The 16,793-nt window shown below is 47.9% G+C and overlaps 1 protein-coding gene across 3 annotated transcripts in view; it reads right to left on the bottom strand.

Annotated features, from left to right (window-relative positions):
- The window catches only part of LOC119179397 (proton channel OtopLc), a 69,264-nt gene that overhangs the window by 37,682 nt on the left and 14,789 nt on the right, over nucleotides 1–16,793 (bottom strand). The window contains exon 1 of one of the 3 annotated variants that reach the window (XM_075882086.1): nucleotides 13,469–13,527. The exons of the other annotated variants lie outside the window; for them this stretch is intronic. Within the exon in view, the coding sequence (XP_075738201.1) occupies nucleotides 13,469–13,512 (44 nt within the window). The 5' untranslated portion in view covers nucleotides 13,513–13,527. Of the gene's footprint in view, nucleotides 1–13,468; nucleotides 13,528–16,793 lie in introns of those variants that run through there. 3 annotated transcript variants of the gene reach the window in all.

Genomic DNA, 16,793 nt, shown 5'->3' with positions numbered 1-16,793 from the left:
ATGAAACCGTAAACGCTGTATACGTACGTGTGCTGTGCTTCGCACAACCGTCATTTGTTTATAACAAGCATGTGAGAATAACTACTGAAGCGCGATTAGTTGTGTGATTGGCTCTTCAACGCTCAACTGTCGCCGCAATACCATATACGCATGGCATACTCCCGGTTTCAGAAGTCATGTTCCGTGATTATTCGCTCTGGTGAGCGCCACGCACACCAACGCTATATAGACACAAATGTGTCGGTTTGTGTATACGTTGAGTGACCGAGCAAAGTAGTGGCACGAACGAGTTATGATTCACTAATGTCCAGTTCATGCTACACTGAAAGCAATAGGACTAACGGCGTTAACAAGCGCAAGACGTTTACGGGATGCGATAAAGAACTCTTGCCGAGTTCTAGCAAAAAGTTATATTCACCGATGATTGTGTGTACTCACGCATTACTAAGTGCAGAAATCCTAGCAGCGTATACAATTTGCTGTCCCCTTAATTGACTCGTTGCGTTTCTTCGTATTTATTTTTCTCTCTTTCTCTCTCTTAGCGGTGATGTAATAGAGGGCAGTATCTCGTCGACGATACGTCCCGTATTATCCGTGTCTGATTACCTTCCCTAGGGCTTAGCCTACAATGAGCGCGTTTTGACTTTCGTGTGGATGTCTTATAGATCTGTCGCTGGTCGGCTGTGTTTGAAGGGTCAATATTGAGTGCCCTGTGACCCGCACTTCCGGGTGGTGCCGTGCAGGCCACACTTAGGACGACGGAGACGACTTCGTGTCCTCGACCACTCTGGACAACAAGCCGCACCTCGACCTTGGCAGGGATGTTCCCCCCACGGGCCATTAGCTCGGTGATCAAGGCGACCGTCCCGTAATCACGAGCACTTTGCCGAGCTTCTGCGAGTGCTAAGCTGACCTCTGGGTAAAAGCGTCCGATATATGCACCGGCGCACAAACTGCGTACAGACAAAGGTCGACCGCAGCTAATGCTGCCGCAGTAAGAGGCACCGCAAGGCATGCAGCTCAGCGTTGATTCCTTCATCGAAACGGCTATAAACGATATGCTGTAGCCGTAAATACATGTACAAAGATAACGCTGTCGGAAGTACCTAATAAAGTAGGAAGTGATCGGAGAACGAGCATAATAAAGGATCAACTCCGAAGGACACTCCCCGTTTGGTCACGCTTCGTGCGAGTCGGAGATGATAATTGTCTGTGGTTCGTCCCTCTGTTCCTGTGCTCTGATCGCAAGGGCAACGGCAAAGCATGTCGCTTTGGCGATCGAGGACGTGTACAGCAATGACCCATCTAGAATGGCCCCTCGCGAAATTTTTGCTAACCAGCCAGGCACGCGACAAAGATACAGCCCCCCATCATTAGAAGAAGAGGACGCAATAGACCTCCACATAATTCAAACTGACGTCCCAAACTTCAAAGATTAAACAATTTTTTTCAACACTTTATGGGCACGTCTGTCCGTGATGTGTCGGCCTGCCATCTCTTTACCATATTTCTTGGGGAGGCCTAGACCGACCACTAAACTTAGATACCTTTTCAGGTCAGTACAAGCTCTCTAATGCGTTCTAGCGATGGTTACAGCAGGCCAGCTCTGACCCAGAGGTACAGCTCGCGCTCTTGAGTCACGTCGGGCAGGCGGCAGCAGCCAGTGGAGCCTTGTACTTGAGGCCTCACCCATCGAGAGCTCATGACCCCTGTCCCAGACACTTGTGAAATAAAGTTTATTTTTTTCTGTTCTTTCCTTACCCCGTTGGGTCCAAGTTTGGTCGGAAGGAAACTTCACATCTGAGAGTTAACGTGCAAACGGTCCAACATGACTTATACGTGAGGTTACAATGGGAACCACATTAGTATTGACATCACTTGCAGTACCGTAGTGAAGAGAGAATAACTTTTATTGTGATTATATAAGCCAGGGTTTTTCGTCAAGGAACGAAATAAATCTCGAGGCACTAGCTCAGGCATCTCAACAGTCCTGTAAGGGGATGACAACTATGTCCTGCTTTCACGAGTGAAGATTCGGGCAAAACAACAACACATAACACGCAGTTAGTTATATATCATAGACAGATCCTCTCTTTCCGTAAGCCTGCACAACTTCCTCCATGGACATAATACAATGACACCGGCCTTTCCGAGAAAAAAAGTTCGTTCGTTTCCGATGGACTGGCGACAGGGCGAATCAACAGGACAGACCTAGTACACGAGTGCACATCGCTCTCCCAAGAAGCCCAACGAAGCGAACAGTGGAGACGATGTGCCGAGTTCTGGCGCCAGCAGGGCGGGTTTTCGACTCACCGCTCCCGGACGAAGAAGAGTGCCTGGGAAAAACTCGGGAAGGGGGACCAATGGTCCGTATCCCGTTACGGCCTTGTCGCCAGGAGCATTCCTTGACTCCCGGTCATTCCCTTCCCTCCCTCCACCAACCCTGCATTCCTCGATGAGCTAACGAGACTTCGAGCCGTACCCCCTCTACCCCCACGAGGAGCCAGCGCCGACAGAGGTCGCGACGCCAAACCCGTCGGCAACGCCCCTGTGTCGTAGCAACATCTGGACGACAGTCCGTGCAGTGGGGAGAGACTGCTGGCCAACCAGGGCTGTCGGAGCTGGACACTGCAGAGCGGGAGTTGCGTGCAGCGCCGGCCGAAGGCACAATTATCAGTGGATAACACACTCCATTGAGCAGTAACGTTCGTTTTTCTGTAAGGTGCTTGTAGGTTGCTCATCTAGAAGAAGGAGATAATCTGCGTCAAAAGGATAGACGTTCTCCCCCCGTCCCCCTTCTTTTAAGGTGCAATAAGGAGACCGTCACCAGTGCAGACTCATCTTACACGAGACAGTACACTTACAGCGTGAGGACGCAAAGACCAGACGATATACTGCGCTGCGTGTCGTCTTCTTTCTTGTCTTTGTGTCCTCGCGTTGTAAGTCTACATAGATTTCCAACCCGCCCAAGCCTCCACCCGTACACACGATTTCGTATCGACAAACGCTACAAGAAGCCGTGTCCAATACGCAGGAATGAGGCACGCAACCGAGGAGAGCATACTGCACCAAAAGCAACGAGGCACACACCGCGTGCGATTTCTCCCCTCCGGAAACGGTAGATTGGCGCCGCCGTGCTCGCCCCGTCGGGGAGCTTCAAAGGAGATTGCTTCCGAGCAGGGGTTCTGCTCCACACGCACCGGAGCGCGACAGCCGGGAGGAGGGACTCCCGTGCTGTGCGGGTGAGGCACGGCAACGCGCCATAACTCTCCGGGAGTTACGTGACGTCCCCTTGAGCCGACGCACCGGCAACTTTAGAGCAACAACGTTGTGAGACGCGTTCCTCACCACGAACGAAATCAGTCGAGCGCGTCAAGGAGTCAGATCCGCATTCGATGCGCTTTTCACAGCAAGAAAGCATTTCACGCCAAACGAGGGTGCGGCCTCGGTATGGAGCACCAATATCCAGGGCCCTCGCCTTGTATACTGCAAGTTAAACAGCACCAGAAGACAACATATATGGACCTTCTTCATTCACATTTACATTGCATTACTACACACATTACTGCATTCACATTTACATTACTACTAACATGCACTTTCCATAGCGATTATCTCTCAGTTCTAAAAACAAGCCCTTAAATTTTTCACTTCTTCCCTTCGTTCCTGTATAGTGAGGGTCTCGTTCTGGCAGACTTGATGCCTCCTGGTAGTATACGCGAGGCATTATCGATCAGCTGCCGGCTTGTAATAAGAACACGTGCTACGTGACGCCAACCGGCAGAAAAAGGGTTCCACACTCACCTCTATGGCTAACGGCGCTGCCTGCCACTCCCACATTTGAAACTAGTCAATCGAAATGGCGCTCTTTGGCCATCAATTGGCCCTTGCGCCATTAAAAACCACTCATCATCATCATAATCATCATCCCACATTTGAAATGCACACATAAAGTGGACGGATGACCACCGCTGTAGCTCACTTGGTAGATCATCGTATGCCTTATTCGACTGTCGCAGGTCGAGTCACTTTTCATCAACTTTTCTTTCTTCACACTGACATTACTACTATTAACATGCCCTCTGCTTTCCTTGACATCATTGTCCGTTAGTTCTTGTTACTTACACACAGTACGATCGCTGTATGTATGTGTTCACTGTCGTCCTCTTTTCGACCTGTTTAACTTGGAACATGTCGCATAAATTTGCCCAGAGACACTCCTCTACGAAAGTAATCTCTCCGACGTCGATGTACTACTGTACACCGCTGTAGGTTCATGGAAGCTATTTCGCCTAGCTTTTGCTTCTATACGGTGTGTTCGCCTCAACAAGTCACCCGCAGCTGAGGACGATGTCACGGGTTCCATTCTATAAACCGCAGCAGCGACATTCTACAACTCGTGGCGTCCGGCTAGTTAAGGGAACCAAAGAAATGCTAATCTGCATTGCGTTGCGTACAATACCGTTGACTATATAAACATAATACCTCCCCCACCCATCACGGTCCACTTTAACGATACGTATACGGTCAAAGGGTATACAGCACAAAACACACCAAAACCAGAAAAGAAAAAAACTGCTGGCATGCGGAACAGATGTGAAGTCGGGCGCCTTCTTCCAAACCGTGTCTGCTTCATCCGAAAAGGGCAAAATGGAAGCTGCCGCGAGGAGGGTCGGAGGAGCACAGGTCAGGAAAATACGGCCCGCGGGGTTGCATTGCGTGCACATTCAAACACGCGCACACGGAAAACGGCTATGAACGGTTGAATCGGGGAAAAAAAAAAAAAAGAGGCTAGCACTGCACTAAACGCGCGAGCGCACATGTGCAAACACTCGCGGCTTCCGAATATATCCTCCAGCTTTCACCGGCGGTCGGTCGCTCAGTGCCAACGCCGTTTTACGTGTTGAATAGGGGGGCGGCTTGAGAAAATACACACATCTGACGAGGAGGCCCTCGGCACGATCGACTCAGCACGGAAGTGGCAAAAGACCACTGCGCTATGAGTCAGGAGCCCTGGGCACAGAGGGCATCGACCTTCATCGCTGAGCGCCATCTCCGTACACTGACCTATAGCGGCGGAAGAAATTAAGGCGTGTACGGTGAAGTTCGGACGCAAGCGGCAGTACACTGGACTGGAATGGCTGCTGCATGCTTCTGCAGGGAATCAATGTGACATCGCGAAAGACGTGTGACGTAGAAAGCATGGACGTCTGGCCACAGTCGCCCCCTCCCCTCACTCCATCTCACCCTGTTGAGCAAGTCCTAAAGAAAACGACCTCCACAACGGATGTAACAATGAGAACGAAGCAATGACGTGCTTTGACCTTTGTCCAGGGTAGGCGGATAAAAGTTATTCGAAGGAAACATCAAATAAAAGTCCTTGTATCACCATCGTTGTCAAAAAAAAAAAAAAAACGTGCGTAGCCGTAATCCTGCTCCCTATAAACAAACAAATAAAGGGCGTGAAAGGTCCATCGGAGTAGAAGTATGGGTCAGAATTGACGCCTCCTTTTAATTATTAGGAACCCCCCCTCCCCCCCTTTTTTTTCCTGCATGCCCCTTCTGTTGTAAGAACTAGTTTAGTCAGCGTTAAGTTTACGTGGACGTTAGAGACGGGGACGCGTAGATCTAGTAGATGTAAATGCAGTTGTCTTCTTTCGCACAGTCCGTCCGATCACCTTCTGGCGTAACGAGTTGTTTCCGAGCTCGTATCACCAGCACGTATATGCCGAGGGTTTAGAGAGCAAGCTCATGCGGATGACGCTAACCTACTGAATAGAAAAGACTGGGTAAGCTAAGGCAATGAGAAGAGTAAAAGAAAGTTCCCTCACGTAATGCGCAGGGAAGGTAACCAGGAGCCGAAGCAACAAAGCTCTATTTTGGAAGTGTGTTTACTCACTGACCACCCGGATTCGCTAATGGTATGCCCCACGGTGATTGGCTCAAATTTTCACTTACGAATATTTTTTTATCGTAAGACGCTTCTGCGAATGCGAGAGCAGATGTTTGGTGCAGACAGCTATACAACGTGCGCTCGAACAAAAGAGATAAGATTCGGTTTGTGCTGAGGTAAGAAAACAAGTATGTGTATATAAAGGATAGGCTCACGCTATAGTATGGGTATACCACCATAACATCAAGTGGCCACGAGGAAGAAGGCAACCAGACGAAGTGATGTTGGCACACATCACTGCACATCTTAAACGAAATAAAAAAAAAAGATCAGCCGTAGTCGATTAAATTTTATTTTCGTCAATAAACTCATATTATCACAAAAAAAAAAGAACGGAGCATATTAGGAATATTTTTAAATGTACGCTAGTCCATGATTCGTGACGCGAGAAGACACGCTTTAGAGTAACTCGAATATTCATATTCTCGATGCAAATTGAATTGAATTGTACACAACTTCATTTAGTCCAGCGGAACGCGACGTCGCAATTTTTTGGGAGCCAGCCTCCGGTACACCTTGGGAACGGCCTAGGCCCAGGTCACACGACATGCCCATCCAAGATCGACGCAAAGTGTTTCGCCATCAGATTGCGAACAATAATACTTAACCAGTTTCAGAGAAAATCAAACTAAGGAATATTGATTTCCTCGCGAGTAAAACAACGACGGCTCACGTTGATTGCCAGGCAAGAGACTATAGCGAGTGTACAAAAACGTGACACTCGTTCGCTAACATGCAGCTGATGTAAAGTACAAAATCCCGATGTATACATGTGCATTTCAATAGCTTAGTTTTGATAAGGCGCAAAGTGCGATGCTATTCCCATTCGCACGGGTAAGACACTCGAAGACAATGCACCTTCAGCCACTTTCCGCCCCGCGTAGACAGCGCTTAGGAGAGCCTTATCTCGACAGCGCTTAGGAAGCGAGGTATGCAGATTACGAGAGCGATTGCGCGGTTTTCCTTCGAGAGGAGAGCACCTTTGCCGCCGTCGACGATACCACGTGCTCGACGTAGGTAAACAGCGCCGACAAGTTACTGCCGCGGTAATGCCCATCTGGTCCGATAATAGGCCACATGTGACGGGCTCGAAGTATAGGAGCCCTCACAGCAGATTCACGCATGCAGGACGGCTGTTGCTGCCGGGAGTCTTCCTTCTATCGGTGGCTATTTTGTTTGCGCATACGGTTTGTTCGGTTACTGACCTGGTTGTGGCATACAGACGTGGTATAGCGAAACGACTCATAAAGCCGCCACCCACAAAGTTCCTGCACGTGCGCGGCAAATTGCGCAGTGTGTAACTGTGAGACGCGCCACCCCGACGCTACCGCACTCATACGTCGCGCATGAACAACGTACAGAGGAGAGATTGAACGTTTTTATTTGAGAAAAAGAGAGTTGAGTTCAAGGTCTCTGTTATGCTAAATAGGGGGATGATAAGAAAAAATAATTAGTCTGTATGTATGAAAGGACGTGACAGTATACGAATAAAAAGAAAACGTATGTATACATTTGGTGATTGATTGATTGATTGATATTTCAAAACGAACGCGATTGAATCGACGGCGAGTGCAGTAAACAGGGTTAAGGCACTTGGTGTATACCCTGGACTGCGCATACCACACAGGCGACACCAGAGGCGGCTCGTGCATACGGATCAAGTTGCCAGAGAAAGCATACGGGCTTACTAGAATGATCTGGACTTGCTAGTATGGAAATAATTATCTGGACTTACGAGAAGCTTTGCCTGTGTACTGCTTGTGTTTACGTGAGAGGCAAAAACGTATAGCTGCTGTACAATTGTCAATACAACTTGTGGAACTTGACAAAGGGGTAATACAATCAAGTATAACACTTATCTCGCATTGCCCTTCCTTTTGAAAAATGAATATTAAAACGAAAAATGCTAAAACAAGAAACAAAAATCCGCACAGCAGCCACGTGACGGAATATTCGCACTTTTATTTGACAATCACACACAGGGAATGCAAAACATACCGCGACATTATATCCGCATCTTTAGGTATACAAACATCTATACACACAAACGCATGTGCATACGTGTGAAATTGAAACATATATTTACCCGAAAGTGTAACATGATCTTTGTACACGATAGATACCGTATTTACTCGAGTGTAACGCAAGTTTTTTACCAGATGTTTGCTACCTAAAGTCAACCCTTGTGTTACAATCGAATACCGAAAGTATATTTTTCTCCCTGAACGCAATGAAACGTCAACGCGTTAAAGGTACTGCTAAAAAGTATATTTTAGTTATAGCGAAGTAAGCGAAGCAAAAGGAAAAAGATTAGAAAAAAAGGTCGCCATATTTTCAAACAAATATCATACCTTATAAAAAGGTTATCATTACTTATTTAATTTGATTACATTGCCTTTTTTGTAGTAGTAGTGTTCCACTCAGTGGGAAAAGCATATAACAAAGGAAATAAGCGAAAATTTAGGGTTTTTTTTCTTTGTAACACCCAATATTAATTAGAGCTAGCATGATTGTCCATTAGTTCTCGTTGATATTGTCTCAAGCATAGGAGAAGAAAAAAGACAGGTCCTTACATTTTCATCCCTTTCCTTCATTTAAGACGATGGTCTCGTGCTGGCAGACTTCATGCCGTCAGGTGGTATGCGAGAGACTATTGGTCAGCTGCCAGCTCTTAATAAGATCATGCGCTACGTGACGCCAACTAACAGAGAAAACGCGTTCCACAATTGCCGTTATGGCTACAAGCGGCGCTGACTAACACTCTCAAGTTTAAATGGCACATATATACCCCACAAAGTGGACAGCGGGACGGCCACCGCCGTAGCATGAGTTGATATAAAGCATCGGATGGGTTATTCGAATGTAACGGGTTCGGTCTCTGCCAGCGGCAAGTCACCTTTTCGTCCACTTTTATTTCTTGATATTTATATTACTATTACTATTATTACTAATATTATTATTACTATTCCTACTACTAACATCCTCTATACTTTTCCTGGCATCATTGAATTGAACTGAATCGAAATGAATATTTATTTTCATGTTTGAGACTACATGAAGGATAGCGGGAGTAAGAGCTGTATTAAAACAGCTTGACTAGCTCCCGCTACCTAAAACGAATGGGTCGGAAGCATTGGCATATAAATAAAAAATAACATACTATACAGAAATATGGTAATGTGAATCAATATAATTACATAATTTAAACGAAAACAGACACAGCAGTTCCCATGAAAAGGCTATGTATGCATGTGTTATAGAATGAATAAGAGGTCGAGCTGGTACGAAAGGGTAAACGACATCATGAATATTTATAAGAACAATGATGCAACATATTTTGTGGTCATTGTCTGTCAGTTCCGTTTATTAGAGTGTCTAACGAAGAAGCGTGTAACATTTTTACACGGTACTTATTTTAAGTGGTGCTGAAATCGCTGTAAACGATATAACTTGTTCTTGAGAAAGACGACACGCACTGTTCCTCTCGGCTGATTATGGCAAGAACTTTCTTCATTCGCGATATATGCTGCGAAAATAAGGGTGTACGCACCATTGTATCCCAGCCACGGCGGTCGCATTTAGACGGAAACGAAACGACAGTTTCATGTACTTAGGTTTAGGTGCATGTTAAAGCTTCCCAGGTGTCGACATTTCCGGATCCCCCCACCAGCACGTCTCTCATAATCATATAGTGGTTTTGGAACGCTAAAGTACAACAATAAAGTTTTCATTTCGTGCCTTATAATTTCGCACCTGGTTTGCGTTATTGTGATGCCCACCACCGTAACAGGTCATTCTATATAGCGTTTGCTCGCAGAAGCACCCACGCGCGGGGCCAAACTGGGAATTTTCGAGTGGCCTCCTGAAAGAGACCGTCCTCGGTGGTGCACCGATAGGCTTATCGGTGCCGTCCCGGACGACAACTGAGCAACCGGCACAAACAGGATTCTCACCAAACGGCCAGCATTGTTCGATGCGTGCACGTGACCGCAAAAAGGTTTGAGAGGGTAGCGTATGTCTAAGCAGCAAGACGCGCGTGAGGACTCCACGACATCGCGTGCGTCTAAAGCATCACCTAAATATGAAATCGGCCGACCACGCCCTTTTAAACTATAAACACGCAGCTATACAGAATAACGAATAGGCACAAACACTGCACGGATGAAACACCAGACGTTGCGATCAGCGATATAACTATACTTCTTTTCTTTTTTTTAGAGGAGGGGGGTGCGGGTGGGCAAGGGGTTGAATCACTATTTGTTTATGTCCGCGCGTGCGTTCGGGCGAGTGCGAGTACATAAACACATGCGAACTTGAATATTTTCGCCTTTCGTCATTTGGCAATAATAACTATTGTGGTTTAAGCCACCCAAACAACGACAACATTATGTGAGACGCCGTATATATAGTGCAGGGCTCCTGAAATTTTGTCCAGCTAATGTGTACCAAATCTAGGTACCCCGGCCTCAATCCTTTCGTCGCCATCGAAGTACGGTCGCAACAACCGAGATTCGAACCCCGCGACCTTCGGGTCAGCGGTCGAGTTCAACTACCAGACTACCGTATACCGGATCTGTATTCAGGCTGCAGCTCATTCAATAGCGCATAGGAACAGGTAAGAGTGGCTAGAATCGCAAATGTTCGCGCTAGCAAGAGCTTATCGGGCCGCCTATAGAGTTACTGTGTATGCTCCTGCGGTAGCACACGCAGGGACAGCATAGGGCCATCCAGCGAGCACGGGAGACAGCTGAGAGACAGCGTCCCACCACCACCCCTGGTGCGGCCTGGGCCCAGGCGTCAATCCACTGGTTTGAATAAAGTTGTTCCCCTCCACTACCAGGAGCTTCCCCTCACTGCGCGGTTGCCCTCACTGACGTCGTCCTGCTTCTTCGTCGTCATGGATGACCACGGGGATGGCGATCTTGAAAATGCATTCTGCCACACAAATGTTGTTGTTTCTTTTTGTATTCGCGTTTCAAACACTTTTCAAGGATTACTTAGTTTTCGTTCTATTCGCTTATCACCCGTCGCACACAGCTGCTTATCAAAACGTTAACGCCACCAAAATGAAGACACTACAGAAGAAGGCAAGAAGAGAAGAAAAAAACCGTAACGAAATCTGGCCCCTAAACCGGAAGATCGCGAGGCATTAACGCGTACCATTGCGTGAGCTGCCCAAAATCATGGACGCACTATTATACGGGAGCACAGCTTCTCCACAAGGGTGAAGCACCGCATCGCAAGAGCACGGTAAAAAAAAAAAAAAGAGCTCGGTGGTCCTTTCCGCGCAGAACCCGCAGTGCGACGACAGTAAAGATTACGAGCGATTCGGCTTTGCGTGTTTTACGGTCCGGCCGGCGCTCACAGTTTACGCGCGCAAGCAGTGCAGGGGGAAGCATGTACGCGTACATTTCACGCCTCGGATAAAAAGTTTATCGCAAGGACTCGAGACGTAAGCGCGCGCTGACGAAACGACCGAGAGACCGCTCAAGGAAGTAGCTGAAGGAACGGGGCGCCGGTTTTGTTTTGTCGCTTGCTACAGCTCCCTGTGCTGAACGCTGTGAGCGAGGGGACTACTACGGCTATTCGACAGGTTGATTGATATGGGGGGTTTAACGTCTGAAAATTACCATATGATTATGAGAGACGCCATAGTGGAGGGCTCCGGAAATTTCGACCACCTGGGGTTCTTTAACGTGCACCCAAATCTGAGCACACGGGCGGGCCTACGACATTTCCGCCTCCATCGGAAATGCAGCCGCCGCAGCCGGGATTCGAACCCGTGACCTGCGGGTCAGCAGCCGAGTACCTTAGCCACTAGACCACCGCGGCGGGGCGACTATTCGACAGGAAACTAAGCTCACGACACTAACAACACAACCACTCGAGAGTTACACCATTATACGGGGCATGAGATAGAATTATTTTTTATGGGGAGCTGGAGAGGTGGTGTGCCTGCTTTATCACCAGACGGGCTACTCAAGTTGCCGGGTGATGACAATGACATATACAATGATAAACACACAACACATACAGTTACATACACGCATAACAGTCACGTAACACATACAGTCACTCACACGCACTGCACTATTTACGAATGTTTGTATCGCACCTGACTGGAAGGGGGTGGGAGGGTTACTCTTCGACTCCTTTCGCTGCGTGACAGCGACAAACGTATACATAAGGCAACACCTCAACAAGAAATAACCCTTTCGACACATGCACACACTTAAAGAGAACGCGCCGCTGTGGTTGTGGGGCGAGAACGCTGACCCGAAGGTCACGGCGGCCGAATTTCCGTAGAGGTGAAATGCGAAAGGCCCGCGTGCTTAGATTTAGGTACATGTTAAAGAAGTCCACGTGGTCGATATTTCGAGAGTCCTCCACTACGGCGTCTCGAATAATCGTATCGCGGCTTTGATACGTAAAGGTCCAACGAATGTTATTATTACAAACATACAGAATAAGAAAAAAAAACGATGTTCTTTATCGGCCTGAAGAAGGTAATTAAGACATTTTAAATACAGTTCTAGCCCGAAAGGGTCGAGCCTTTATTGTCGCAATCAAGCGGTCATTAGCCATGATTCGGTACACCTTTATTGCTTAGTCTGAAACTTCTTTATATACAGAGCATATAAAAGCATAGGTAACGTCTTCTTTCGCGCACTGTTACACAATATACGTATGCCTTTCAACGGAACGAGCCCCTTAGAGCTGAACTAAACGTTCGTGCATACTATACGGCGTGGCCACTACATCAGGCATTACTTTAACACATTTTAACACAGCGCACGACTACGAGGACAGCGGAGAAGGGACAAACCGCAGCGCTGCTTCTCCCTGTGTTAAAATGTGTTCAAGTACAGTCACCAACTGGCCCAGCTTTCAGTCCTTATACATCAGACATTGCTGTACAGGTCTGCGGGTACAACGCGATTGCAGCAAGCACATGAGAGGTTTAATTAAAAAAAAACATGTGAGAGGCTGTTGACCTGCAGTGGGCGCACTCATGATAATGATGATGATGCACTAATACAATACGGGAACGCCATCAAGCAAGACGTTGGGTCGACACATCACCATCAGTAACCATAACACGTTTCGTGCGCGCACACACGGCATAACTTTTTAAGCGAACAGAGCAGTCTCTAAAGAGTCAGCCACATGCAGCGTCCACGTAAAAATAACATACACGGGCGATACAAGAAGAGATAACGCTAGGCAAAACCGTAACGGCTCATTATTGAGGTCAACCTTACATATAGGCGTGACAGATTGCGCGCTTCAGAGGTAAGGGTCGTACAAGCCTTACATCACCGACAGCTGATATCCAAGGCGAGGTGATGAAAGCGGGGAAAACAAAGCAGCCGCAAGCACCGTTTACGCGAATTTACATGCACGCCTTGAAGCCGCGCGTCGCGACAGTACTGGGGGTTCTTCTGCAGCTCTCAAGGAACGCTCCTGTTGAGAGGAGCATTTTTTTTTTTTTTCAAGTACTGTGTCACTCCTTACCTGACGTCTCCGAGAGAGCCGTCTTCAAAGTCCGTGTCTTCCATTCTTGAGACGAGGCATGCAGCTCGCAGTGCGCACGCCTTTTTCACTCTCTCTCTCTTTTCCTTCTCAGGCACTGCAGTTCACGCACGATTGATGAGCGGAAGGGGGCGTGCGGAACAGTTGCATTCAGCGCTAACAATGCTACGCAAGGTGCGACGAGTCTATAGACGCCGATGCGTTCCTGGAACCTCATAGGTGCGCGCACAGGGGTGGGGGAAGGATGCATCCTCCCTTCCTCACTCCACCTTGGTATCTCTTCCCCTCACTTTTACTCATTCTGACCAATCTGATAATTGTTTAAAGTACATGGTTATGGCCACAGAGGTCTTTGACGACAACGGCGGCCGAGGACCTGGGCCTGTATGTTTATAAATGCGTTACGTTCAAAATCTTTGTGAGAGAATATTTCATCCACGCACGATACGGGACATGCCATTAGCGAGAACGGCTGACCAATCATCTCGGGGTTTTAGAACGTAAAACCCCAACAATTATAGTACATTGTCCCGAGGTCAAAACAGAGGTCTTGCCGCATAGATGGAGACAGCAGAAGCAGGTCGGTCTTTTTAATAGAACATGCGAGTTCTTTTTCATTTATTTCATAGCCCTTCATGGCACATGCACGACTGCCATCGTCTTTCTTGATCAAGCACGTGACAATATTATATTGCAACGTGAGTACCGAGACAATTATTGTTTTCTGTGTCCGATTATCGCGACAAGTTATCGAGTAGACGACCAGGACACAACGCACGCACGCATTAATATATGCTTCAACCAGGAGTCTGCACACGCTACTCTTTCTGTGTATTTCCCACAGCGCTGACGGCAAACTGTTGCTACGGGACATGCCCGATGGTTGGAAACCTGCGAGGACTTGCGGGGTTCGGCGCACCGCGGCCCTTTCCGGCGGAGTCCGTGTGCGAGACGTCACGAGGTGTCGAACCCGTGATGAATCGCTTCTCGCATGCTCTACGAAGCTGCGCTGCAGGGCGTTGCCACGCGCGCATTTCGCGGCGCACGCTGAGCACGAGACAAAGGAGGTTTCGTCGCGAGGTTTCGTGAGGACACGCACTTCTTGCGCGGAGTAATTGAGCTGCAGGGATCCGCTCTTCTTGGAACGCGTATACATGTACAGCGCACAAGTTGCTTTGCATACGCGCGTGCTCCATCTGCAGGCACACACAAGTAAACAAGAATAAAATTATTTACACGTACTAGCTCCTTCATGACCACTCGACGGAAAAAAAAACACGCACAGGCTTGAGTTTTCATTCGCACTAACCAGATGGCGGCAGAAATGGAAAAACACTTATTGGCCCCGCCGCGGTGGTCTAGTGGATAAGGTATAGTCAGCTGCAGACTCGCAGGTCGCGGGATCGAATCCCGTCTGCGTCGGCTGCATTTTCGATTGAGGCGAAAACGCCGTGGGCCCGTGTGCTCAGATTTGGGTGCACGTTAGAGAACCCCAGGTGGTCGAAATTTTCGGAGCCCTTTACTATACGGCGTCTCTCATAATCATACGGTGGTTTTGGGACGTTAAACCTCGCATATCTATCTTCCTAACACATTTATTGAGAAACGCACTGAGAGTTGCACTGCAAATGCACTTGGGTGGTTTCCTTAATCGAGAAGTCTACTGGAAATTATCGCTGCTCGTGCGCGGGCCACCAAGGAGCGCTGAGCTTCCCGGGCGAAGCAGCCGAGCAGGAACTCCTCCAAATCAACAGATAAGAGAGAGAGAGGGGGGTTTTCTGAAGCTCTGCAGGCGGCCTGTTCCTGCAAGATCTCTCTCGTTCATCTTCTCCCTCTCTTTGACACGTAAGTGTGCTGTTCTAGGCAACATGTATACTTCTTTTCCATGCTAGAGCAAAAAGACGAGTAGGAAGCCTAAACGACATCGACGGTAAAACGTCACCCTTGTGCGAGATTTGAGAGCTGATGAACCAAAGGTTCGTCAGGAAGAGGTGATCCAATTCACCTGACACCCTGTGTCAAACGGACGCGCACGTCTGTATACTCATGAGTCATGACAAATAATCAAGAACTGTATACTAAAGTCATCCAGTTGTAGACATCCAGTTTGCAAACACAGCTTGCATAATCGCACTTACATGCATTTAAAGCAGGGCAGCGAGTAGAGCAGAAAAACGACGGCGACAATCCCAGATGTGAGGGCAGACAGGAAAGCGCCATACGGTAATGTAGGGAAGTATACCAGCGCGAACAGACACCACCGAGAGATATGACACACACACACGCATAGCGCTTGCGTGTATATCCATGCGTACAGTTTCTCTCGATGGGGTCTCTTCGCGCCGGCGCTTACTTGCTCCAAAATGAACCAACTCACCGAAAAAACTATTGATAATAACGTAGGAACTCGGAGTCTGAAGGGTACAGCAGCTTCCAGTAAGATCATTAGAAAGTTCAGAAAATGAGTTCCATTATCCATAGCCCTGCTGGTGCTTGCACAGTTATCACTTTATCAGCCGCAATTTTTTTCGCTATGCCGGTTTCGTCGATCGGTTTGTGATTCGAGGGTATTTCCGCTATACGACGTCCATGCAGCTTTCAAGTGCCAGGACACCAGACACAAACACTCGAGCCGGGGTCAGTGTTCCAGACGTCAAAAACACCATGTGCATTTCTTATCAACAGAATGGAGACGCGTTTTATCCCCCATGTAAAAAAAAGAAGAAGGAAAGAAAATTCGGCGTTCGCGCAACGGTTCCGTGGGTTATTAGGTTATAGGTTATAGCCGCATTAGGTTACATTAGTTACATTAGGTTACATTAGTTACATTAGGTTATAGCCGCAGGGAAGTTTTCTCTGCTGTGTGCGAGTACATAAGGGCAACAAAGAGATTACCCTGTTAGCCTATTGCTATTATCTACGGCTACGAGACTACCTGAATGCCTGACTTAGCACACTTGATGATCCTGCCGCCCGGTTCTTGGCCGATCCCCCTTTGTGGGCGAGTGCCAGCAAAGCTGAAGGCTCATCATCATCATCATCATCATCATCATCATCATCATCATCATCATCATCCGGGGTGAACAGCTCGGATGTATCCGTCATGTGGTGTGTATACGACCGAGAGTGGATCCGCCGTTCTGAACGAATGTGCGGTCCAGGCGCCGTGTTCGATAGCTTGAGTATGACCTTAAGTATACGCTGCCGTGGTTCCGTAGGACAAGACGGAACTTTGCTTTGGCCTTACAGTTACGACGGTCGCACGATAAAGTATTCTTTTGAAGCGCCGAATCGGTGCTAAATAAAC

The sequence above is a fragment of the Rhipicephalus microplus genome, chromosome 2, assembly GCF_043290135.1.
Source record: "Rhipicephalus microplus isolate Deutch F79 chromosome 2, USDA_Rmic, whole genome shotgun sequence".
NCBI classification, from domain to species: Eukaryota; Metazoa; Arthropoda; class Arachnida; order Ixodida; family Ixodidae; genus Rhipicephalus; species Rhipicephalus microplus.
Note: the sequence above shows the minus strand (reverse complement) of the source record. Positions and strands in the feature narration are given on the sequence as shown.